Genomic DNA, 25,477 nt, shown 5'->3' with positions numbered 1-25,477 from the left:
AATTGATGTTTAAGATATTCAGGATTTAATACTCTACGTTTATATGCTCCTAACTTAGTTCTAAAGGTTTTTCTACAAAATTTAGGAATTCCATCCTCTTTAATGTCATCAATGATTTCCATTTCATTATTTTCAATTTCTTCTTCCCGTTTATGAGGTCTTTGATTATGACTCCATTGATTCCATGAAATTAAATATTCTTTATCATTATATTTATACCTCATTAGCTTATTTTGGCTTTCATATTCATTTAATAATTCACAATCTTCATTTTTAAATTGAAGTTTAACCCATTCAGGATTTAAACAATGTTTAATTAATCGCGGAATATCTGACATCATCTATATATAGTTTCTTTTATAAAAGATAAAAAAATAAATTATTTTAAAATTAGTGTTAATTTTTTAATGATTTATAAATAAATATATTTTAATGCATCGTCTATATATAGATGTAACAAAAAAAGTCACACAACCCGCACTCATCTACTACTATGAGAGCTGGAAAAAAACAAAAATTAGTTGCATTTAGTGATATATAAGAATTTTGTATGCTTTGGTCATATATTGCACAAATTTATATGCATATTTAAGGAAATGAAAGAATATTGTTTTATTGTGTTTGTTCATGATGTGATAGATTCTATTGTCTATTTTGTTTTGATGAAGAATCTTTCATAAGTCAAAGATAAAGAAAGAAGAATCGTCGATTTTAGAAAAAGCAATTGATGAATGTTCTTTAGAGAAAAATTCTTTAAAGTGGTATAGCAATTTGTAAATCAGCAAATCAGTAAGTAAAATCTCTTCTCTATCTTCATTACAATTGAAAAGGTCTGTTTGTGCGTTATTTATTTTTCAACAGAATGGGTCTTCTTCGCCTTCTTCAGCAGATGCGCCGCTCTGCAAACGAGAGCCGTATTCTTCTTCTTGGTCTTGACAATGCAGGCAAGACAACCATCCTCCGCAATCTTTGCAACGAAGATCCAACGTCAACATCACAACACGCGGTTTCAACGTCAAAACGATTCAATCGAAGGCTTCAAATTCAATGTTTGGGACATTGGTGGTCAGAAAGCCATCCGTCAGTACTGGGATAACTACTACGAGAACAGTGATGCTCTTGTCTGGGTTGTTGACTCCTGCGACGAAGCTCGTCTTGAGGAGACAGGCACAGAGCTTACATCACTTCTTTCAAACGAGAACCTTAAAGGTGTTCCAGTTCTTATCTTTTGCAAACAAGCAAGATCTTGCATCAGCCTTCCACCAGATCAGATCACAATTTCTCTTGAACTTCACAACATCCGCGACCGTCAGTGGCAAATTCAAGGTTGCTCAGCCATTAAGGGAGACGGTCTTGACGACGGACTTAAATGGCTCGTTCAGACAATGAAATAAATCATGATTATATATATATCTTAAGATTTCGATAATTAATACTTTTTTTTTAATTTTCCATTATATTTTGATCGATCAATTCTCCTGCATTGAGGGTAGACTATATCTTACACTTTTCTATTGAACTGTTTGACTTTCTGACAATTTTCGATATTTTTTTTTAAATAAAATTGTTGAATATGACTTGAAAGAACTGCCACAATATTTTTCTGCAAATGCATTTCGATGTGCAGGATATGGATTTGCCAAGCATTCAATTTCAAAGTCTTAAATCAATTCAAAGAATTCTTGAAAACAATTACGTCCATATCTCAATTCTCCAGTTCATTGACCGATCAATTTCTTTGTTACAGTCTTACGATAGATTCAAGCAGTCGCAGCAACAATTTGCTGATAAATGCTTGGTGCACACTTAGGACCCTGCAGATTCGTTGTTTTAATAACGAAACAAATTTTGATCGCAATGTTAGATGGGATTGGTGAATCAGATGAAAACAACAAAAACGACAAACCACAACAAAAAGGAGGCCAAGATGGAGTTGGTTTAGGTGACAACTCAAGTGATGAAATTTAAAAGCGAACAAGAAGGCGATTCGAATCTGACACAGCTCAATTGGATGAAGAGCCAGAGAAGATGGAATTCCAAGCGAGGATGACAGAATGTTTATATGAAATCCAGAAGGAGAAGAAGCCGACATGAAAATTGTTGAAGAAAGACCTCCTGACATCAAATAAGAACCTGATTTGTTCGAAGGAAAATGCTGAAGAATAAGACAACAATGAACAAGAAGATATCGAAGGATGTGGAAAAGGAGAATACAAAGCAAACGAAAAGGGAGAAGAAACGAAAGACGAAGAGAAAATACAAGAAAAGTAAATGGAAGATATCGAGAAACAACTTGAAATTGTACAGAATGAGATCTTAGAAGAAGACGAAGGAGGACAAATAGATGAAGATGGAACAAAAGAAACCAAAGAAATTCCAGATAGACCCGAAGAATATAAACAAGAAACAGACGAAAACAAACCAGTTCCTGGTGATCAAGAAGGGGAATTCATTGAGCCAACAGGAAAACTACTACAATGTCGAAAGGACTTCAATGAATTTCAAATCTGTTGAAGGAGAAAAAATCATCGCAATCGATGGAACAATAACTGATGAATCAAGAGCGAAATGAATCAGCGAAATCAATGATACGCATAATTCTGCAGCCGAACTCTACGAACAACTTCGATTAGTACTTATTTTTGACTTTCAAATTATCATTTATCTTATGGATACAGATAATGAATGAATCAATACTGAAGTTTCTTCTATCATTGCATCGCTATTTATGTTTTTCAAATGTTAGAAAATATCAATATAACTGTTATTTTCCTTTTAATCTCTATGAGATCTTTATCGTTTTGTTCTATGGATAAAAAAATCCTTTTATATCATTGAGATCTTTCAATTGTTTGAAACAGAATCATCACTAACAAACCTCAGTTAAAGATATATCATTAGAATGGCATGAGCATTTATGGGTGCAGCACGCCAGTATTATTCCACAAATCTGATCAATTTTGAAGCATGTTGTAAATGAGTGATATTAATTCTTTGTTTCATGTTATTTCAATATTTCAAATTTATTCTGATTTTTTATTATCCTAGCTTATCTTGTCACATTTCTTTTGACATTTTGACATTTGAGATTTCGATTTACAAATTCGAAAAATAAAAACAACACTAAATTTCCATATATATTTTCGAATATACAGGATATTTGAAAAATGGATGTCACTTTTTCACGGTTTTCAGTATCAGCAATGATTGCTTTGTTTTTAACAACATTTGCTGGTGCTGCCCAGGATTGGGGTGATACGCCAACTCCATGGAGATGGACTCCATCACCATCTTGGGATAAAACAGCACCACCTAAAAAGAAATGGCCAACAGAATCACCAACATGGCCTGCAACTAAAACAAGACAGCCAAAAACGCCAAATCCAACACAAGAACCTCCAAAACCAGACACACCAGCACCAACAGAGACAGCAACAACAACAACGACAACTAAAATAATAGATACACCTTCTCCATCTGCAAACGCACAAACTCCAGATGCTACAATGACTCCTAAACCAGATGACCAGAAGAGCGGATGGGCAAAGCACCAGACAATGTATATCTCATTAATCGCTGTTGGAGCAGTCATAATCATTGCAATTATTTTCGTGGTTGTTATTCTCTCAGTTAAGAAGAGAAAGGACGATCAATCTACCACTCTTAACGAGCCAATCCTCGGCGAAAAGGAATTGATTTAATTCTAATTAATTCTTTTAATAGTTTTGATATTTTTATTGATATGCTTATAAAAGTTAGGACTTTAAACAAAATATTATTTATAGTTTGAACATAAGAAAAAATTTTTCGAAAAATAGAGGGTGTTTAGTATACTCAACCCCCTCATTAATTATAGTTTATAGAGGAATAGTAACAGAGGCCTTTTTCAGGTATCCTTTAAGAAGTTTCCGAAAGAGTTTATGCTAATATAACCTCATTTCTAGGTAAATAGGGGACATTGTTCAACTAAAAGTTTAGTTGCATACTGGCCTCGTTTCCTAAGAAACTTAATCAAGTATTTTACTTTCGATGTAAACCTTTCATGCATTTTTCCAATTCTGCATATATATAAAAGGTTTCCTTCTATAATATAAGAAGGATCCTTAAGAAAATTTTAGGAATTATCTTATAAATAAATTTTTTTTTATTGTTATAACCGACAACATTATAATAAAAACAAAAATAATATATTAGTAGTTTTCATTTGAATGCAACAATGGCTGGTCATCACCAGATCCCTTGTTTCCACCAAATTTTGGAAAATTGAAATATTTCATTGAAATAAATGCAGCAACAATAATAATTACAGCTGCAATTATGTAGAATGCTGTGAGATTAATTTCTTTGTGTGTACTTATGATCTGGAATTGAAAATCTTGTTTTGACCATGTAGCGTTGTCGTAAGAAAGATATATTTGTACTAATTCTTTCTTAGAAGTAATCTTAAACTTTGGAACTTTGCATTGAACAAGATTCTGGGTCAATACAATTCCGGGCGAAATTGTATTGTTAAACTTGCAAGATATATCGGATAATGTAAACTTAGCCAAAGATTTAAGCGAAATGTTAATACTTGTTGAAATTGGACCAGATGGAGGGAAATAACTTTCAACATAAGGGATAGCACGTGCACAGCCTTGCAAAATTCCAATGAAATAAAATCCTTTTTTGCATTTGCAAACTCCAGGATAATCGCAAATCATGTTTGCAGAGCAATGTGGATGACAAATCCAACAGCCACGTTCTGACATTGGCTCATCATGGAAATAATTTTGGTTACAGATGCAAGTACCATTTGGTCCAAGAGTTTCTGATATTGGATTACATTTTCCGATATTAATATTTCCAGAAGTGAAAACTGTGCTGTTTTTATATGTAATCTTTGTAAAATTGAATTTCGAAACGGATGGTCCAGTTAGGTTTCCATCTATTGAATGCGCTAGCCTTGAAAAAAGGAAAACAGCATTTCTAGAAATTGATTCCGTTTTATCGTCTTGTCCGATTATTTTTGACTGAATCTTCTAAATTTTGATTGAACACATAAGAAATCATGGTAGAACAGCCCGACTTTTCGATGTGGTTAAGATGCAGATAGTATGGACAAATATAAATGTGCTTATATTCGTGCGACATTTCAAGGAGATTTGAATTAACAGTTTTTGAGATTTGAAATTTTGGATTGTAACATACTGATTTTCTGGCACATAATTTACTTTTTGAATATGCCTATATGATTGCAAGAGTCCTTTGTCAAAAGAATGAGTTATATTTTAATTTCGAATTAACTTTGGGTTTTTTCTCCAAAATGTGAAAAACAAACAATAACATATATTTATCTTGATCTTTAAAATACTTATCTGATAATCATTAAAGCTGGATTTCAATAGATAATCACTTAGAGCTGTTTAAAATACCTCATATTAAGTCAGTATTTTTAAATTTTTACCAATAATTTTTAATTTTGGCAATGGATACTTACTATATTGTGGATGTATATTTGATGTGCCAACTATTGCATGAAAGTTATTATTATTAAAAATTATATTCAATGTCCTGCTCAGTAAATATATGTCTTTGAGATATAAAATGTATTTACTGTTTAAATTTTGAATATTACATAGCTTTTTAGAAAATATTCTTTTAGTGTCATTAGATACCATGAATGTTTTGGGACAACACACCTTAGTGAGAGTTTATGTAGTTTGATGTGTATTCACAACAGTGAAAAACATCACTATTCATATCTTTGAAGAAACGATTGAGATGATTTTTGATTATCCTCATAGTATTGTCGCCCATCATTGAAACATGCAACATGAAGAACGTATTTTGGCACAATATTCTATTAGAAATAGTTATATTTATAAGATACGAATTAGAATTGAAACAAAAATATATTGTATGGATTTCAAAAATATAAAATCCAAGTAATACAATCTAGTGGATTATGTTAATACATTTATTCTGCTCAAATTCTTGAAGGGATTAAAAAAAAATTGAAAAAATAAAAATCTTGAACAAAAATACAAAATTCATAGGAAAAATGAAAGCTATTTTTTTTTTGAAATTATAAAGAGATGATTTATAATTGATTTAAAATGAGAAATGTTTGCATTTTTGTATAAAAATCAAGAGCAAAAATTGATAAATATTTGGTTCAAAAGCTAAAATGAAATATATAGTATGCAAATGATCACATTACTATCGAGTTATCACATATATTAAACTTTTTGAACTAGTTTAGTTAATATTGGAGATTGTAAAACAATGTTTTTTTTTCTATTTGATTGCGAAGCTCCTTAATCCAGAGGTGTTTGCCCAGAAAATGCACTATGATACAGGGAATATGACTTACATGGTGCTGGTCAAAAGCGTTGCAATCAAATTATGATTGCATAGTTTCCTTCATTTAGAGATGCTTGCACAGACAATATGTCTCAGATGCAAGCAATTAATACAAATGAACCTTAATGAAACTTTTTAAAAGTACAAGTTCATTGACGTATAAGGTCGGGTTGAAAACTCGTACATGCCTCAAAAAATTGAATACTTTTCAATAGACTTTCTCAATCCTATCGTCAAAAATATGTCATTCTATCGTTCACTTTACAAAACCTATCGTTCACTTTACACAACCTATCGTTGAAAAATCTGTCATTCCTCTCAATTTTTGAGGCATGTACGAGTTTTTTGAAGCCCCCATTTTTCAACCCAACCTTAATCAACTCATATGCCTAAAAATGAAAAGGTAATTGGTCAAATTTACTAAGCCACATGAAATTTTTGCTTTTGCATATCAAAATTACCAACTTTGATAATTTTCGTGTTGTAAACGCTCTTTGAATTTTTTGAAAGAGACGGGTTATAGTTTTACTCACTCGATATATTTTCCCCGAAGCCCACATTTGTATCAACAATAGAAAACCATATTATGGGCTATCAAATAAAAAAAACTGTCTAACTACTCTAACCAACTTAAGATTTTTTTATGCAAAGTAAACCTTTTGAAAAATTCAACCAATTAATTAGTGTTTTTATATAAAAATCAATTTGCAATATATACGTTTCTTGCGTACGACCAATTTTGCATCACTTCACATTTTAAAACATTATTCTGAAATATCGAACCAATACTGACAAACCGTTTTATAGTTTTAACTACCAATACAAATGAAAATCATTTAATGTCATAAAATATATAAAGAATTCCCAAAACAAACCTCAATAATTAACAAAAATCATTTCAAATCATTTCTCTTTCAATTTTTGAAAATCGACCAAAAAGCAATATCTATTTATATTTGATATATATTAGTAAAAAAAAATGTTCATAATATTTTGCAATCAAGAATTTTGAATGATTATTCAATTTGAAACTATGCAAGTTATTAGAAGATATAGCTTGAACGTTTTAATGTCGGAATTTAAATTCCTAAAATCATCAAACAATATTCAAAAATATTTGATTAAAATAAATCTACACATAAATGTGAGTAATCATGGCTAAAAATCATCGTTTTTTCCCTTTACAAAACTTGTCAATTGTATGTAATGAAATTTTTAATTCTATAGGAGAAATATAATTTGAACCATCGACGTAAACTATTGAAACGTTTCATCTTAAATTAAATATGCTCTATCAAAAAAAATTGAAATTGACTAACTCCAATTTTTCATCAGTTCAAATAATGTTCAAATTCATTGGTAAACTTAACTCAAAGAGACAATCGAATGTGGCTTATGCGCATAGCATAGACTTCTTTGTTAAATGCAAGCAAAGTTGTTTCTCAAAGAAGGCGGAGTTCAACCAACCATGTCCGTTGCCGATTGGCTTAGATCCGATAAGGTCAGCTTTTTGGTACAAAAATCAGTTGCGGTGAAGGTGGCTGCGGCGCTTGCACAGTTTGTTATTTCCTCACTATGATCCAATTACAGGAAACTGTAAAGCATCGTCCAGTCAACTCTTGCCCTTACACCAGTTGCCCAGCTTCACCCACTGCTCAATGAAACAGTTGAAGCCTCTTGGCTAACCTTCGTGAAGGTTTACATCCAGTTCAAGCTGCTATTTGTCAAGACACGCACGGCCAACACAATGCGGACTATTGCACAACCAAGGTTTTGTTTTATGAATGGGTTACGCCCCATGCTCCTCGACACCCACATCCAACAGGTTCTGAAATCGAAGAACAATTTTGATGGAAACCTTTGCCGTTGCACACAGGTATCGTTCAATTGCTGATTGCTTTCCCGTGAATTCTCAGATGTTGCTTCCATCCGATGACATCCTTGTTTCACCAGAGCAACAAAAGATCAAACAAACCTCAGGATCCATTCGTCCCAGACTACGCCAAGAAGCCCAATTGATGAAGGCCAGTCCTCATCAACTACGGCAACGTCAAGTTCTTCATCCCCAGCTACAGTTGAACAGTTAGTTCAACTCCAAAGCTGAGTAAATCCAGCAGCCAAGATCGTCCCCGCTGGTTCCTCAGAAGTTGGTATTCGAAGTTCGCCAGAACGTACCACAAGAGGCTGTTTTCATCTCATCTGCTCACTTACCAGAACTTATCACCCTTAATTTGAAGACGACAAGCTTACATTTGGCGCCTCCACATGCTTCAGACATCATGATGTTCTGGGACACAAGCTTAAGGAAGACCTCCCAGCTGAAGAAGAAGCGCAACTTCTTAAGCACTTCATGAGCGTCTACGCTACCTTCGCTTCTACAAACAAATCGTAACACAGCCCACAGTTACAGGCAACCTTGCCCACGGTGGTGCCTGTTACTGATCTTTCCCACTTCCTTCTTGCTACAGATGCAAAATTTACCACGTCAGAACCGCCAAGAAGGGTATCGATGAGCGAGTCACAATTGAGAAGTTTTCACAGCTTTACAGAAAGACAAAGCTTGATCCATCAGATGTCATCACACGCTTCGGAAATCTCACTCATGAAGAAACGAGTACGTCGGCCAGTTCAAGCAAGCTCACCGCCGTGACGATGATATTCGCATCGTTTCTGCTTCCATGAAGTCACTCTTGGTGGCTGATGATGTTATCGAGACATCAAGTCGCCTACTCTGGCAATGGCTGCCTTCCACCAGCGCGCTTACCAGACAGAAAACTTCCTCAAGGGCAAGAAGTTCGACGACTCCACAATTCAGGCTGCATACCATACATCCACAAGGACTTACCACTCGGATGACTACGCACCAGGTGGCTTCGTTCCATTCTCGCCGCGACCTGCTGAGTCCTTCCTCTTCAATGTCCCTACTCCATATTCATACGAAATCGATCATTTAGAATATTCAAGAGGAAACGTTACTTATTTATTTGCCATTAACATTAACACCAGATATTTATATTGCATTCCAGTGAAAGGGAAAACAGAACAGGAAACAAGAAGAGCTATTCAATACTTACTAGATCATGAAAGAGTAGATAATATCAGGGGTGATGGTGATAAAGGATTTCAGGCAGCTATGGCTCATTATTTCCCACAAATTAATTTTTACTTTTCATCCTCTCCATATACGTTTCATAATAAAATAGTTGATGTGGTAATGAGAACTCTTAGAGATGCGTTAGGGGTTAATGGTCAGATATACTGGGATGGAAATCATGACTCCATCATACAGCAGTTAGTATATTATTACAATAATACATGGCATAGAACTATAAACATGAAACCAGTGGAAATGAAAAATGATATTTCAAAAGAATGGGAATATATTAGAAAGCAAATGGAAAGGTTAAATGATGTTAAACGTGAACAAATTAATTCGGGGCTCATGAATTTTAAACAAGGGAATAAAGTTAATTCATCTCGATTATGGAAAAACTGATAATCAATGACAAAAAGAAGACGAAGATTTGACACAATAGCTGAATTTGTTAGATATATTAACGGCAATGCATTAGTTGAGGTTAACAATAAATTAATAGAAATTCCGATTATTTTATACTCCATTATATTTAAATAATATTTAATTTTTTTTATTTTCGTAAGAAAATGAGTGACAACAAAGCAGTCAAGAGTCCAGACAATGAATATAAAAAGAAACTAAACAGAATTAAATCAAAATATGCTATTACAAAAAGAAGTCGCAATGTGGTGAGGTTGAAAACGATAAAGAGAGGAAAGAATAATCGAAAAATTAGAAACTTACCGTTCAATCCTTAAACTGAGTGAAGCAAAAATAAAAGAATTTAATAGAATAAATAAATTGATTGGAAGAGATGAATTTAATAAAGATGAATTTTTTAAACTCAATCCAAATTTAATTTTTATTCCTCTTCGACAAACATCTCCTTTCCATCATTACTGCATAACCACATTTTCTCAATTTTAGTGGTTTTTATTTTAACATGTTCTTGCATCATTTTATATCATTTCCTCCCTTGTTATGATTCGTGGTAAATTTTGAGCTTGTGGGGTATTCATTTATGATAAAATAAAAAATTTGTTATCACTTTTTTATCGTGAAGTGACTCAAAGAGTCCGGAGACAAAGTCTCATGTTTTTAGGTTATTCAATAATTAATTATTTTTGAAGAACTGGGAAATAAATTTACGTCAAATATGCAATTTATAAAATCTTATGTCGACAGGCTACGTAGCATAGTGGTCTAAGGTGGTGTTATGGAGGGGTCAAGGTCTGTGGTTCGAACCGCGACAGCGCCGTATTTTCTTATTTTCTTTATTTGTCTTGTTTGTCGTGAATAAAAAGTGTCATAAAAGTGCTCTATCTTCCACGGGAATAAATAAAAAATTTACTTTATTTCTTCTTTATTTCTTCTTTATTTCTTGTTCCCGTGGAAGAAGGGTTTTGCTGTTTTTTCTCAGCCAAAATCAATGATTTTTTCATTTTTGGAATCCTTAGCGAATGAGGAATCTTTTCTCTCGTGGAAGCTTTGACCAAAAATATAATTTAGGTGAAGAGGTGAGATATCACCTGTTTTTTCACCTAATTTTTCACCTCTTGAATTTTCATGAATTTTCACAAAAGACCAAAAATAAAGTTAGTTTTATTTTTTTTATTTTTTATTTTGTATGTAAGAACAGAAATGTCAATCGAAGCAAAAACATTCACGAACAAATCTAATGGTGAAACATTCACAAAAGGCACTTATAATGGTATTGAAGTCTTACGTAGAGACAAGGATGGTTACATTAATGCAACAAAGATGTGTCAGCAGTTTAGGAAAGACTTTAGAAAGTTGTTGGAAAATAAGTCCTGGAAGAGTATTATAAGGCATTTTGTGAAGAATATAGCAACCGCCGGAATTCCGACAGTTGCTTTTTATACAAAATTCATGCGGGAATTCCTGATGAAATCAAACAGGTAAGAGGAACGTATGTTAGACCCAAGACTTATAAACTATATAGCAATGGGGCTTCTCCAAAATATTGCATAGCAGTTTGGAAAAATTATGGACTCCCATAGACAAGAAAGTTCATGAGAAGTTAGATGAAGAAGAACTCGAAGATACAGTGGAGAATGCTAACCTTTGTTCGAAGAAGAGTTGGAAAATGTGTGAAAAACAATTAGAACAATGAACGTGAGATATATTATTGGTTATAGAGATTCTCCATACGAACTAGACCAATGGGAACAAGAAAAGATTTAAAGAGAGAATTTTAGAGAATATGAACTCGCTAAGATAGCATTTGAAGCTGCAGAAAAGAAGGTTAAAAGTTGGGGTCTTTTGTACAAAAATATTGTGAGTAAATGAACCATTTATTTTTATTGATTCAGTAAAAATAATGTTTAGGTGAAGAGTGAGATGTCACCTGTTTTTTCACCTGTTTTTTATGGTAGTATGTGAAATAAAATTTGTTATCAGTTATTTTAATCATCTTTTTAAGTTCATCTTTAGTTAATAATTTGAATGGATTCGCTAATGTTCCACCTTGAGTCACAACACTTGCCCCGGCTAATTGTGAAGAACCTGGGATAAGTACTCCATGAAATGATTTCATTGGTATCATTAAATTTAGAAATAGTTGGCTTAATTAATTTGGTCATTTATGATAAAAATAAAATTGCATAATTTAAATTTTTTTCTTTCTCATTTTCTTCATCCTGTTTTGGTTTCAGCCCAACTTTTTCAAGTTGTTGTCTTTCAGTAACTTTAATTTTAACTTTGGATCAAATATTGGGTTTCCATCTTATCTCTTCCAATAAACACCATTATGGTAGAATCTTCATTTATACTAAAATAAAAATTTTAAATTATGTCGTTTGCTCTTTTGGAGCTCCTAAAGTTTGTTTCACAAACATTGACGTTCATTGAAACTCTATACCATGCGAATACAGTCATAAATGGTGGCATGTAATCTTTACTTTGTCCCGTTGTTTGTGTATATCCTGAAACGCGATGTGTATGGTTTCCTTCTCCCTGAGTGTACTCCAGTAACAATTTATGGCAAACTTAACGTTGTCTTTAACATCATATCCTTTACCTTTTGTCATTCTGACCAATCCCAATATCTATGCTTATGCCAACCTGCTTGAGATGTCTTAAATCATGTAGTGACTGTGTGAGGTAAATTTTCACCTGATAATCGTTTACTTCCACCTGTTTCCTTTGGAAGAGTTTGCCACAATACAAAAACCTGTCGACTATTTGTTCCCAATGCACAACACCAAACATTGCTTGAGGACCTCTCACATCCATAGATGATATAATAGAACCTACTGGGTTCATTAAATCAAACATATGAGATATTATAGATTGTCTCTTTCTGAACTTAAAAATATAGTGTAACTATTTCGGTTTCTTTGGTTTGTGTCAGAATATCTCTTTATAATAGTAATCTTATGTTTTCGGGGTTATGTAAAAAATCTTGACTATAATATTTATTTTTTGTCATCTTCATAATAGATAATACTATTCTCGTGTTTTTCATGGGGCATTATATCTTTTATATCTATAATAATCTAAATAAATAATGTTTTGCTTTTTTGGGTCTACACGTGCGTTCAACACCATAGTCATATAATTATGGTGCTGGAGCTACGTTAGACAATGTCATATCTGCCATTTCATAAACTCTTAAATATTTCTTTTGTTCGTCTCCATATTAAGTTTAAGGGAAGCAGTGTTGTCTTAATGGAACTTTAACTTGTGTGCCATTATTCTTTATATGCCTACATAACATTTCATTGTTATGGGGTTTCGGAATGAGTTTATACGTATACCATTTCTTAAGGACTGTAACAACTCCAGGGCTAAATATTTGTTTTTCTTCATTGACAGAAAATCGCCAACAATAGTTTCCAATATTTTTTGTCCAAACTAACTATGGCTATATTCGTTAACAAATGATTATTATTCTGCTTTCTTTGCTAACTCATCGCTTTAACATATTCCTTATCTGCTTTTCTTTGCTAACTCATCGTTACATATTCCTTATCTGCTTTCGTTGCGAACTCATCGTTAACAAATGATATATCTGCTTTAAGTCTAAACATTCTGAAAACCTTCCTGTATCAGCTTTATTTTACGAATCTTGTCGATGGTCCGTTCATGATACCATTCACCCTTTCTATAATTTCATTATCTTTTTCATTAAAATATTCCTTATCTGCTTTCGTTTGCTAACTCATCGTTAACAGATTCCTTATCTGCTTTCTTTGCTAACTCATCGTTAACAAATGATATATATCTGCTTTCTTTTGCTAACTCATCGTTAACAAATGATTATATCTGCTTTCTTTGCAACTCATCGTTAACATATTCCTTATCTGCTTCTTCATTTATGTATTTAGGAAACCCTTTTATGAATTCCTCGATTTAAATAAAATTCTTCCAATCTTCAAAACTTTAGGAAATGCATTTAATGCGTATATCTTTGTTCTTCTGTGGAATTGATGTTTATATCATCGTTATTCCTTTAATTTTGAATTCATAAATTTAAAAGGTTTCTTTTATATTGATATCACTTGCACCACCTTTGCAAACGAATTCGAAATGGTTATTTTTCAAATACTATCTCCAAATCTCCATTATTTCAACATTTGCGTTTGTTCTGCCGTCTGTTGAATTATATGCACTATATGCGTATGTAATGGTCTGTGGTTGCTTTGTTAATCATTTATTACGATTTAAAAAATAAATATTTAATCTGTTATCTCATCAGCTATTTTTTCTAGGGTTTGAAAATTGCCATAATATTTCATTCATAAATTCTAAATCACAATCAAATTAGGTCAGTAGTCTAAATTTAATTTATTTTGATAAATCTTGGTGAATGAAGGAATAAATGGAATTCCCGGGATAATTGAAAACGGATATGATTAAAGAAAATATGGTTTAAGTTGATGGATAAAATGTTTTTGTATGATGGGTGTAAGAGTTAGGTCTAATGTTTTGATGTGGAAAATCTCATTGGGGTATTAACTTTATCACATTTGATTAAAATGAAATTAGAACCCAGTGTCAGAATACAAAACATCCCCAACATCTTTTTCAAAATTAAATCCCCAACAATGAACGAAGACGAGAGTTACAAAATTTAATTTTCAGCGAAATTTAATAGGCTTATTTATTTCATCAAGTTTCAAAAAGTTTATTCAGGTTTTGATTTAAAATTCCTTTCATACCATACGTAAATGATTCATTTAAATTAACTTAAAATTCATGATTATATTCCCATTTCGTTATCACATTATTTTATATTTACATATTCATGTACGGTTTTAGTCTACGACCCCGCCGCTATGCGGCTCGAATGGTCTCTTTAATAAATGAGATATAAATCTGAAGGGTCTAAAAGAAATAGGATTAAATTTACCACTCACAGAAACGAGAGTAACATTAATAAATTCCGCTAAACTGTAAAATTTAATTCACAGTTTATTATTCGAAATAATATTGATAATTGACAATTTTTGTTATACGATTAAAAATATGGTAAAGCGTTATTTTCCAGTGATTAAATAAAACTTAGAATAAGATTACCTCAAGAATTCATTAAAATTCAACGAATAAGAAATTCATTCATGTTATAAATTTTAGTGTTTCAGAAAATATGAGTCGATGTCATATTCATCATCAGGTTATATTTCACTTCATTTCAAATTTAGTTCATCAAACCCATATAAATGACCATTTTCATAAGATTTTTCATGATGGTATAAAAATGTAATTGATAGATTAAAATATGAACATGATTGACAATATCGAATTTTGAATTTTGGTTTTAAATATCCCGATGGAAAAAAGATTGAGTTAAAGATTAAAAGCTGATACTATAAACAAAAAACAATACAATGACCGATCCGGATTAGTGGGGGAACCAAAAAGAAATAAAACAAAACGATAGAAACTGGTGGAAAGGTCAATTATTATCGATTATGATTCAAAGGATTATTAGCGATTTAATGTTAGATGCTTGAATATTAAATAGCTCTTAACAAAGAATTTTGCAAGTGAATATTTTATATTCATCAACATTTTATTATAAATATCATTTATATTGTTAAATTGAAGTTCAGTTGTTTGTTTCCGTTCTTTGATATCTTAATTGTGCTAAATATCCTTTATAGGATTTATTTTTGCAACTGTTCCGCAGCATGAACCGCATTTCATTCTATGAAAAATTTGAATCATTTCTACGTACTTGAAATTCTTTGAACATCACAAAGAATGGCGATAACTGTGAATTAATGATCATAAGGATAAAAATAATTAAACCGGATTGGTCAATTAAAATTTATATTGAATTCCATAATTATCAGTTATGATATCACGGTTAAATTTTCTTCATTAATTCAGAATTAATGTCTATTTTATATGGCGCATTGCGACTGTCAATCGTAGATTCCTGGGTTCTCGATTGTTTGAGAAAGAGGGGGGGGTATGTTGGATAAGTTGGAATTTCAAACAGGTTCTTTACCAGGTTCAGAATAAAATGATTTGGGTCTCCATTTCTCATGTTTCTTTTCATTCTTCTTCATTTTCGGTAATCACGAAGTTAATAAATTTGTTGAGTTGCTGACCTTGTTAATTCAGACTAACATTAACTTTAACATTTTTGAATAAATTCGTGGATTTATCATCATTTACGTTATAACCAACCGTAATCTCTGCTTTTTGCGTTAGTGTTCTTTTTGACTAGTTGAAACGTCTTCTCATTTTATATTCGAATAAAAAAAATATATTTGAAACTTTTATTTTACTGGAACTTTTGAATCTATTATTTCCTGGATTTGTTCATGAAGTTGATTTTAGCATGTTCATTCGAAATTTATTAGACCGAATTATAATTCATTAATTGCATTCTTATAATCATTGTTTTTTACATTTCTCAAATTTTCTTTTTATTTGATTTCCTTAACTAAATCATAAAGTTAACCTCGTGCTGATATAATGGTTTCTTAATTAAATCTTTGAATGCTTGAGAAAAGACAACTTGATGCAATTTCTTGCTACTATAATTGGTTGGAATTGCTGATTTAAGTTCATCTTTAACATTTGCGAAAAACTGGGATCGAATAAAGGCAACTTTAAAAGAATTTCTTAGCGGAATTTCAGGTCTTAAATTGATATGGACCAAAAATCAAAACTGGTTAGAATATTGCGGGGTAATCCATCCGGTCCCTTCTTCAATAGCATTTAATTCTTCATTTGGAAGTAAGAAATATGGATTATGACGTATGAATTATTGACCATTTTTTCACCTTCTCCAATGTATTGATTTTAACAGCCTTTTCCATTTTCATTCAAATTGCATATGGATAATGTTCATTATATGCTTACGTTTGGATTTAATCCGTCATTGTTTAATTTATACCCATTTATGACTTAATATTTTCCTTGACCATTAAAAAGTCAACGAAAACTTCATTGTATTCCATCAGGTTTTCCATTTGGGACCGTAATGTCTTGCTTCGTGTGGCTTCCCAATTTTGGTCCGTGACGTTTTAGGCATATGCTTGAGCTTTGGTAATGTTAAACGTTTCGCAATTGTTTAACATCCTTTGAAGACCGGCAAACAATGGGACTATTCTTTCATTCCGTCTGGAACTTTCATAGTTTCTATTATATGCACCCTTTTTGTTTTCCTTGTTTTAATGAACCTGTAGAAGAGGGTTGCAATTTCTTGTCATGGCTTTAATTATAAATTAAAAAATAAAAATTAATTTATAAAAAGTTATTCGAATTTTAATGGAACCTTTATTTAAATCAACTATTATTTTTTCCATGTTCTCCTAATTGTTTATATTGTGTGTAAAGTTCATTAAATGCTCATTGGTAAATTTCACTTGATAAGCATACGTTCAACTGTTGACGAACTACTAAAACCACTGAAAAATTGAAAGGTGGACAGGGTTGATTTTAATGTTTGTTGCTTAATGCTTTAAAGTATTTGAACAGCATGATAGACATGAACACTGATTGTGTCGACATTGAGTTAATAATTGATGTTAAAATTATGATGTTCGCATAGGTTATTAGTTTTGATTTCACCGCATCATCTAGAAAAAATGAGGTGAATGCAAAAATTCTCTATCAAAAATTTGAAATCAGAAAGGTTTCAAATTAATTCATCCCGTTGTTTATCAATAATTTTTATCCTCTAATCCTTGCTTCTTTGATTGTATTATATAATTCTTTATACATTACAAAGTTTTTTAAATAAATTCTTCTGCGTCTTTCTTGTGATAAATAAATAATGGAATTTTGGATTTAAAATGCTTTAAAGATCAAAATGTATCATCTGAAGGTGAAAACCTTAAACGTTGATATAAAAATTAAAACATGTGAATAGGGTTTGACAAGTGTTAGCAATAATGATAATTTGTTTTTAATACGTTAATGTTTTACTTTATTTTGTTTACCAATTGCTGCAAGTGAATTGAATTTAAGAACATTCAGAATATGGAATTTTCTTAAGAGTGCAGTTGTTCTATTTATAAACTATATTACTAATAGACGCACTGGTGATAATAAAAAATCAAGCAAAAAGCGCATCTGCTGTTGCTCGACTGCCCATAAAAATTGTAGTTAAAATTTGAATACTTTTAACATAACTCATTTGTAAGGTAAATTAAATATTATTTAATTTATATTTAGAACAAATAAATATGAAATGTATTTTTTTCCAAAAAAAATTAAGAAAAATCCCCCTAATTCATTGAATGATTTTCGGGAAAATAAAATCGAAAGAGAAATCATAGCTGCCAGGGACAACATTAATATATATATAAAAAAAAAGGTAGTGGGGCCTCCAGGCACTTCGTGCCCTCTAGCCCTGGAGATGTTTAGTATAATTATTCGGAAACAAAGTAAGGTCTATCGTCGTCTACAGGAAAAGTTACAGGGGCGTTTCCAAGAAGTTATACTTTGAGGAAGCCTTTCCCACTTATAGAAATTGAGATAGGTACGGTTATTTTACAAAAACTGACAAACCACTTTGACCGAGATAGTTTTTTGTGCTGAACAAAAAAAAGTTGTCATATAAACATCTGTCAAAAACCCGTTTTTTACTTCAACTTAAAAATGCCACGTAAGCCTACGTTAAAGAATATACGTTAAGAGAAGAGAGCATTGGAAACACTCCAATAGTTAAAACTGACACCCACAACAACAGTTGCAACAAGCAAATGATGAATGACCCCACTATGTTGCAACAAAAAATGTCAAGCAACCCATATGCTCTTTTATAACCGAGTTATTGTGCACAGAGTTGGAGGTTTAAGAGCGGCACTTGTAGCGAAAATGGCCAGGGCTATGGTGGAGCTGCAGACGGAACAGCTTATAACCTCAACCAGCTCAAATGAATTTGAGTCACTCAAAAATCAAATAACAGATGTCAAAAAGTCAAACATAGACATACAGAAACAAATAAGTGGAAAAACGAAAAGGAAACTTAGGAATAAGACAGGACACACAAAGAAACTCAATGAGTTAAACGTAAGAGGAAAAAGAAGAAAGAAGAACAACTGAAAGACTAAGTACAGAGGAATATGCGAAAAAAAGTGTCAGAAAAGCAGCAGAAAGTTAGGCAAAAATGGAACAAGATGTTATAAATTTGAAAAACCATTCACTACTCAATATAAGTACTGAAAGATGAAGAAATAAAAACAAAAAGCCCTGAAGACATATATGGATTAGCGATGAGTATAAAAAAGAAGTTGAAGCAAATGTAAAGGGCAGAAAAACTTTTACAGTTTCAAAAAACCAAACCGTACAGTATTGAAAACTTAGCACAAGAAAAGGTAAAAATAAACGACGCCAGCCATGCAAAAGGCAATGAAAAGCGCAGAATATATTAAAAGCTAATATGAGCTGGTTAGATGCCCCAAAGCCAACGCTAAAGCAGCCCAATCTTATAAGGCGTCAAAGTAAGGACAGAAAATACAAAGCGGATTGAAGGCAGTTCAAATTGTGAAGGCTTTAATGAATGCTGACTTTAGAACGCCTTTCGAAAGCCTCTTATAGTAAGGTGAAACTAGTGAACGACCTTCTCATCTGAAAGAAACTTGAAGTCTGAAGGTTTCACAACGAGTAAGAGAAAGTAGCACAAAATATGACGAAGAAAACAGATTGCCAGCAACGAGACAGGCAGTTCAAAGTGCCTATGACGCCGTTTAGAAGCAATGTTGTTGGAAGTCAGAAAAAGAGTTACAACAGACCAAAACAGACCTAGTAGAATGCTTTTCTTAAAAACGAAAGTCAGGTAGACATTATTGCTGCAGATGGAACATATTGCCAGCTGGTGGAAACTTATATACCAGCTGGTGGAAGACTTATATTACTAAGCTATGGAACTTAATATACCAGCCAAACCCTCCAACGAGGAAGCACCTGCACAAAGGACTAGCCTAAAACATTTAACATCGTCCCCACCATGGACACAGACACAGGCATGCACCACAACAACAAACACAAAACCAACAGTTCAAAAACCGCACCGACAACCCAACAGTTCAAAACACTGCCACAGCAAACCAAACAGTTCAAAACACTGCCCGCACGCAACAAACAGTTCAAAACCCTGCACAACAACAACCACAAACAGGAGCAAGGACATAAAAAGAAAGTAGAGACAAGGGAAACCAAGAATTCTTAATAAATGCTTAAGGAAGACTATTGGTTACCCAGATAGCTCTTGACTTAGTTGACAGATATAAGAAGGCTATTTAGAAAGTTCAAGGAAGGAAATACTGGACCCGAACCTATTTTTAGCTTTATGGTTCAGCACCAAATGGGATAAATTTTCAAACCTGGAAAATACAAAGCTTGCTCTTAAGGCATATGATAATAGCATACAATCCAAATACATGGATGATTTACTCCGAGATATTTGGTTGTCAGAGCTACACTATTTGTAATTCAACTTCTTTCATGAAACGCGTAAAAAATAGAGACGGAACGAAAGAAAGAAAAGGTTATATTGAGTCGGATGACTTTAGATAGGAACTTTTTAAAACGGTCGGCGGAAATATAGAAATGCCACCAGATGAGGTACAAAGAAACTTCCACAGGAAGAAGTTCAAGATACAACAGACATGGAGAAAAGTTCAGCAACAAACAGCTAGAGAGCCTGAAGGAAACAAAGCAAGTCCCTCCTTGGAAACTTAACTTCATAAAGCTAGATTGAAGATTTGGGAACAGCCGAAAAATCTTGACCCTCAACAAGTGTATGCGGGGAATATGAATCTTTCCAAGAGTCTAAAGAAAAATTCGGCCACCATAGTAGAAGAATATCGAAAAAAAATGTTCGCGACATAACAAAGACTCCAAACATCAGGGATGAAAATATTAGCATAGAAGGAAAGACACTGAAAGAAAGTGTACGCAAATACAACAATCCTTTGTTACTTACGACCATATAACGTTCCAATTCTTTGGGCTAACTCGGTGAAAATAAAAGGTTAAATTTCACCAAAATAACACTTATAGAAATGAAACATTGTGTTTAAGTTATTCAGAAAACATAACCAATATGGAAACAAGACCTCTTTTGTTTCTGCAGACTATGGGAACTACAAATGAATGGGGTCATAAAGCTAATCCGGATAGGTGGTTCATAAACTTACAAAAACCACAATTCCAGAGAGTTGTAGACGCAATGGAAGTGAATGGTGTAACCAGATATAGCATTGGCTATTTTCAGCGGCTTTAATGCCATTGAAAAGATATGGAAAACATGCAGATATTTTTGGACCAGTATGAAATGAACAATGGCTGATGAAATATAAACAACCTGACGTTTAGAACATTTATCTCAAAGAACTACACAAAACCATAGAGATGGTATATTTGGTGAAGGTTAGAAAAGAAAGGTTAGGGAGAAGAGAAGGCAAGAAGAACGCTATTGTACATGACCTGTTTGCAAACGAATAAGTTTGCAAAATGTCATTAAAAACTTACTTTGCAAGACAATGAACGAGAAGGGATGAATATAAGAAAACTCAAATGCCGACTAGTACCAAATGAAAATGTTTAGTATTGAAAAACATTGTTCTTGACCAAAAATAAAACCAAACTACAGAAATAAAATGACGCAAGACTGAAAATGGTAAAGCTTTCCCATCACAAAAGATATTATGGTAAATGGAAGAAAACCAGAATGGCTACAAAAACATTATATTTTGGAAACGAGCTTATTCATATGGACAAGGCTCTGTTTTGAAGAGCTTGAACCGGAAACTCAGGAAAGAGGTATGCCAAAACATATACGCGAAGACTCAAATACCAAACTGATGACAAAATCTTTCTAGGATATAGGTTCACCTTGAATGGGCGAACCAAGAAGCCCAAAGGCAAAAAGGACATTGGGAAATTTACAAACATACTAGGTGAACATGGGCAAAGATGCAACAACCTGAAAGCAGAGGGCAAGTTACCAAAAACGACACCAAAGAAGAAGAGTAGACAAAGTGGAAAGTAGTGAAGAAGTAACTTCATCTAGTGAAAGTAGTGGCAATGAAGGAAAAAGAAGAGCTTAAAAACTCAGTCAGGAAGAAAGTTTTAAAGCTTGGTCCGAGTCGGGTTCTATTATGACACATTTCTCAAATCCAACTATTCTATATTTTTACCCATTGAAATTGTACGCCGCTCACAGAATATAACGCCAACAGTTTATTGGAGCCCATGAACGCGACAATGTTTCGAATGGTATAACGAATGCGACAATGCCATTAGAGGTCAGAAATAGTTCCTGCGAACTTACGAATATACAACTCCTGTTTCTTATTGGAAACGTAGGTGAGTTTTTGGAGAAGTTTCTTCAACAACAGTAGATATTGCTTGCGACAGTTCATATATTTCTTATTGACAACTCATTCTTATACGTGGAACAAAGACATTGAAATAAAACCTTCTGCCCAAGTTGTCTGACAAGAAAAGGTTTGCAATGGGGAATTTTCTATGTGGAACCAATATGCTCCAGAAAAGTTTTCATGGATATAAGATATATTCTAACTCTGACTTAGTTCAAACAGTAACATGGGCCAAACTATGAATGGTTCGCTTGAGAAACTCAGTACAACCACAAAGCTAGGAGAACAAACAGACCAGTATGCAAATATTGAGAAAATAAGAAGACTTGACCCTAACGTTTTCCAGGAGTCTTATGTTAACCTTTTCTGGTTTCAGATGGAACTGCTGCTCACTAAGTAAAACTGAACTTAGAGTTCCTTTGTCATCTTTTCCTCATCTTCAGGTTTTTAATATACGTTGCCAACTGGGGCAGGAAAAATTTTCTATCGAATACTCCAAGCAAAAATAAACTTAGTCATTGCACCAACACAAGAAACCCATCAGCATTACTGTAGCTGGGAACTGTGGAAGCCAAGTTCGTGTGACTTTTGCAAAGACAAAGTTGACTTTAAGACTTTTGGTTTCTCAAACTTCAACAAAAGTAAAACTATTATTCAATGCTGCTGAACTGCTTGGGGACCCAGTTAAGTTCACATGCCGAAAAAAATTTTGAATGCAAGAGAATAGAAAGCAGACTTGCGTCTATATGTTGGACCCAGATATTTCAAATCTTTAGCTGACAAATATATTGCAGTTCCACTTATGTCCCCTAATACACCACAATATCTGATCAAAGACTTTTGCAGAGTGAAGTTTGGAAACCAAAGTGCTGGACCAGGTGCAAGACAGATAGTTTGCGTTAACAATGCAATGAAACATTGCAGAATACTAATGTTTGTATGTTCAAAGACGAACTATAAATGACTATTCTTTGTTTCTACAACCCGGTATATAAATATTCATATAAAACATAGATGGCAAAAAGATTATCCAAGAGAAGAATATGTTCTACAGTTGAGGATATGAGGTCATACAACTTAGACATTAGATTGCTATGACTTTAACAACAACTTCACAACAACCATTAACCCTGAAATGCCAAAGTCTATTATGCCATATGTGAAAGTATGGACTCATACAGGAGGTCAAAAAATTCAATATACCAAATGGAGACCGTCTCAAACTTTTTGCTTGGCATTCCATGTTGCTGACTCAGAAGACTTTATGCGGTGGTATTTCAACTGTTGTACTGTACAAATTACAATATTACTGGTGACAGAGAGGTTCCAGATGAATGAGAAAAGGAAGAAGTTTACAAAAACCAATAGCACTTTTCACGGAAGATGCTCTTTTGAAGATTTGCGTTCGATGAAACCTGCTGGGGCTCCTCAGATGGGGCATAACGACAGTTCCATCGAGCAGATTTTGGCAGCAGGGTCCAGTAAGTTGGTTCTTGAAACTGACTTCTCTCCGTCAATATTGACAGTACGCCAGTGTGACATAATATTGTATTAAAACTACCTTTAGAAATATCTGTAAGTCTTTGTTTTATATATTTTTGTCTGCTTCAAGAAACTTTCATTCCATTTCAAGTTATACCAAACTTCTCTTTTGCTTTTATGGAAATATTTTTGTCAGGCAAATTTTGCTTATTCTATAACATTTACCTTGTTTGTTAAAGAACTATTCTGTCAAATGTATTTGTATTGTTGTGTGTGTAAAAACTTTGTTCTGCTTCAATTCGAAGAGTACTCGAATACGCCATCTTTTTATTCTAAGTAAAATGTCATTTCCGAAATAGAAGGTGAAGTGTTTCAAAAGGTTTAATTGCGTGGCAGATGTGAAGTTAAATTCACCAACTCAAACAACAGTCAAAGTGTTGTTGTTCAATGTCAAAGACAGAGATGTTGAAGTGGGGAATACCATTAGCGAAGACGAAAATGGACCGGAGAAGCTTGACAGTTATAAGCAATTGTTCCTGTAAAAAGAACAACCAACAAAATTCCTGAAGTTAGCAGCAGACTTAAGTTCTGTTGCAGTTATTCGGAACGACTACCAACAACTGAAAGACAAACTTCAAAAATACAGGAGAAGATTGTGGGTTCAAGACTTTAGGGTATAAGGTTTAAAACTTGGTCGAACAACAACCCTGTCAAAGTGAACTCATATGTCAATTGCACCTCATGAAGTTTTGAAAGAAACTATTGAAACTTTGACAGAGGCAGACGATATAAACATCAACAGAAAATAGAACCGAACATTGGTTGCTGGGGTGTTCAATATAATGTCATTGGACCAAGGATATACTTTATGAAAGGAGGATGAACGTGAACTTAAAATCTTTAGTTCCCAGAGCGTTATAAAATATTTGACGGACCACAACATTCATTAAAGTTTATTTGCTAAGTAAAAATTGTCAAAACTTCTTGAAAGGATGTTTGAAGAAAAATAATATAGACTTATTTCATGTAAAAGACTTATACACAAACTTTTGCAACATATGAAAGACCCTGTTTTTGTTGTTTCGTGTAGACAAAGGAAAGTCTATGTCTTTACAAAATTATTTGAACTTCTTGACAGAGAACTTCAAGAAACCCATGTGACAAGTTTTAGATGAAGTTCTTCGTCACTTTCAGAAAAACTTTTAAAATATATATCAAAGGAAAGAAATATAAGTGGGCCGGTTTTTATACTATTACGACTAAAAAACCCTTGAATCATATAATTCTATAACAACAAACGTACAAAGTCCTCAAGGACGTATTGTAAACTTAACCTTAAACACAATGACGACTTAAAGCCTGCTTTTGCATCTATTTGACACCAAGGAAGCTAATATATTAGTTGCAATTGGTAAAAATACTCTTTGAAATTATACTCCAAGATTATACCACCAACAGAGTATTTGTTGAACTTATTAATACTTTAAGTACGAGGTGTAACATGTGCTGCAACTAGAGCAGCGTTTTCATTATGTTTGGATGTCGACTGACGTTATACTATTAAACGAATGAGCTATAATAACAAAACTTATTTGGGGTTTTTACTACCAAAGTTTCTATAACAGGAAAAGGCTGTCATACAAGGAATGTCTATTCCATTGACATTAAGCACACCAATTTATATATTGTTCAACTTAGGTTCAAAGATGTTATCGAATGTCGACAGAAACTATTATTGACCAAAAGATACTTTATGCGTATA

General features: G+C 33.0%; 3 protein-coding genes and 2 pseudogenes across 5 annotated transcripts, besides 1 other annotated feature; 4 read left to right on the top strand and 1 right to left on the bottom strand.

Moving 5' to 3' along the window:
- The first annotated feature begins 851 nt into the window (after positions 1–851).
- TVAGG3_0106650 lies at positions 852–1,425 on the top strand (annotated as a pseudogene). The gene has a single exon: positions 863–1,394. A coding segment is annotated over exon 1 (532 nt).
- An 846-nt stretch (positions 1,426–2,271) lies between these two features.
- Positions 2,272–2,514, top strand: TVAGG3_0106640 (nuclear chaperone required for maturation and nuclear export of pre-60s ribosome subunits; the record flags this gene model as incomplete). Its single annotated transcript, XM_001307865.1, has 1 exon — positions 2,272–2,514. One exon carries the CDS (start codon positions 2,272–2,274, stop codon positions 2,512–2,514), a length of 243 nt encoding a protein of 80 aa, XP_001307866.1.
- A 653-nt stretch (positions 2,515–3,167) lies between these two features.
- TVAGG3_0106630 (uncharacterized protein) lies at positions 3,168–3,773 on the top strand (the record flags this gene model as incomplete). Its single annotated transcript, XM_051222986.1, has 1 exon — positions 3,168–3,701. One exon carries the CDS (start codon positions 3,168–3,170, stop codon positions 3,699–3,701), a length of 534 nt encoding a protein of 177 aa, XP_051107972.1.
- A 409-nt stretch (positions 3,774–4,182) lies between these two features.
- TVAGG3_0106620 (immunoglobulins domain-containing protein) lies at positions 4,183–4,954 on the bottom strand (the record flags this gene model as incomplete). Its single annotated transcript, XM_001307867.2, has 1 exon — positions 4,191–4,751. The coding sequence occupies one exon, from the start codon at positions 4,749–4,751 to the stop codon at positions 4,191–4,193; it is 561 nt and encodes a 186-aa protein (XP_001307868.1).
- A 4,314-nt stretch (positions 4,955–9,268) lies between these two features.
- Positions 9,269–17,891: a mobile genetic element.
- On the top strand, positions 10,009–10,280 carry TVAGG3_0106610 (annotated as a pseudogene). The gene has a single exon. A coding segment is annotated over exon 1 (272 nt).
- Positions 17,892–25,477: the final 7,586 nt, after the last annotated feature.

Source organism: Trichomonas vaginalis, chromosome IV, assembly GCF_026262505.1.
Source record: "Trichomonas vaginalis G3 chromosome IV, whole genome shotgun sequence".
NCBI classification, from domain to species: Eukaryota; Parabasalia; order Trichomonadida; family Trichomonadidae; genus Trichomonas; species Trichomonas vaginalis.
Note: the sequence above shows the minus strand (reverse complement) of the source record. Positions and strands in the feature narration are given on the sequence as shown.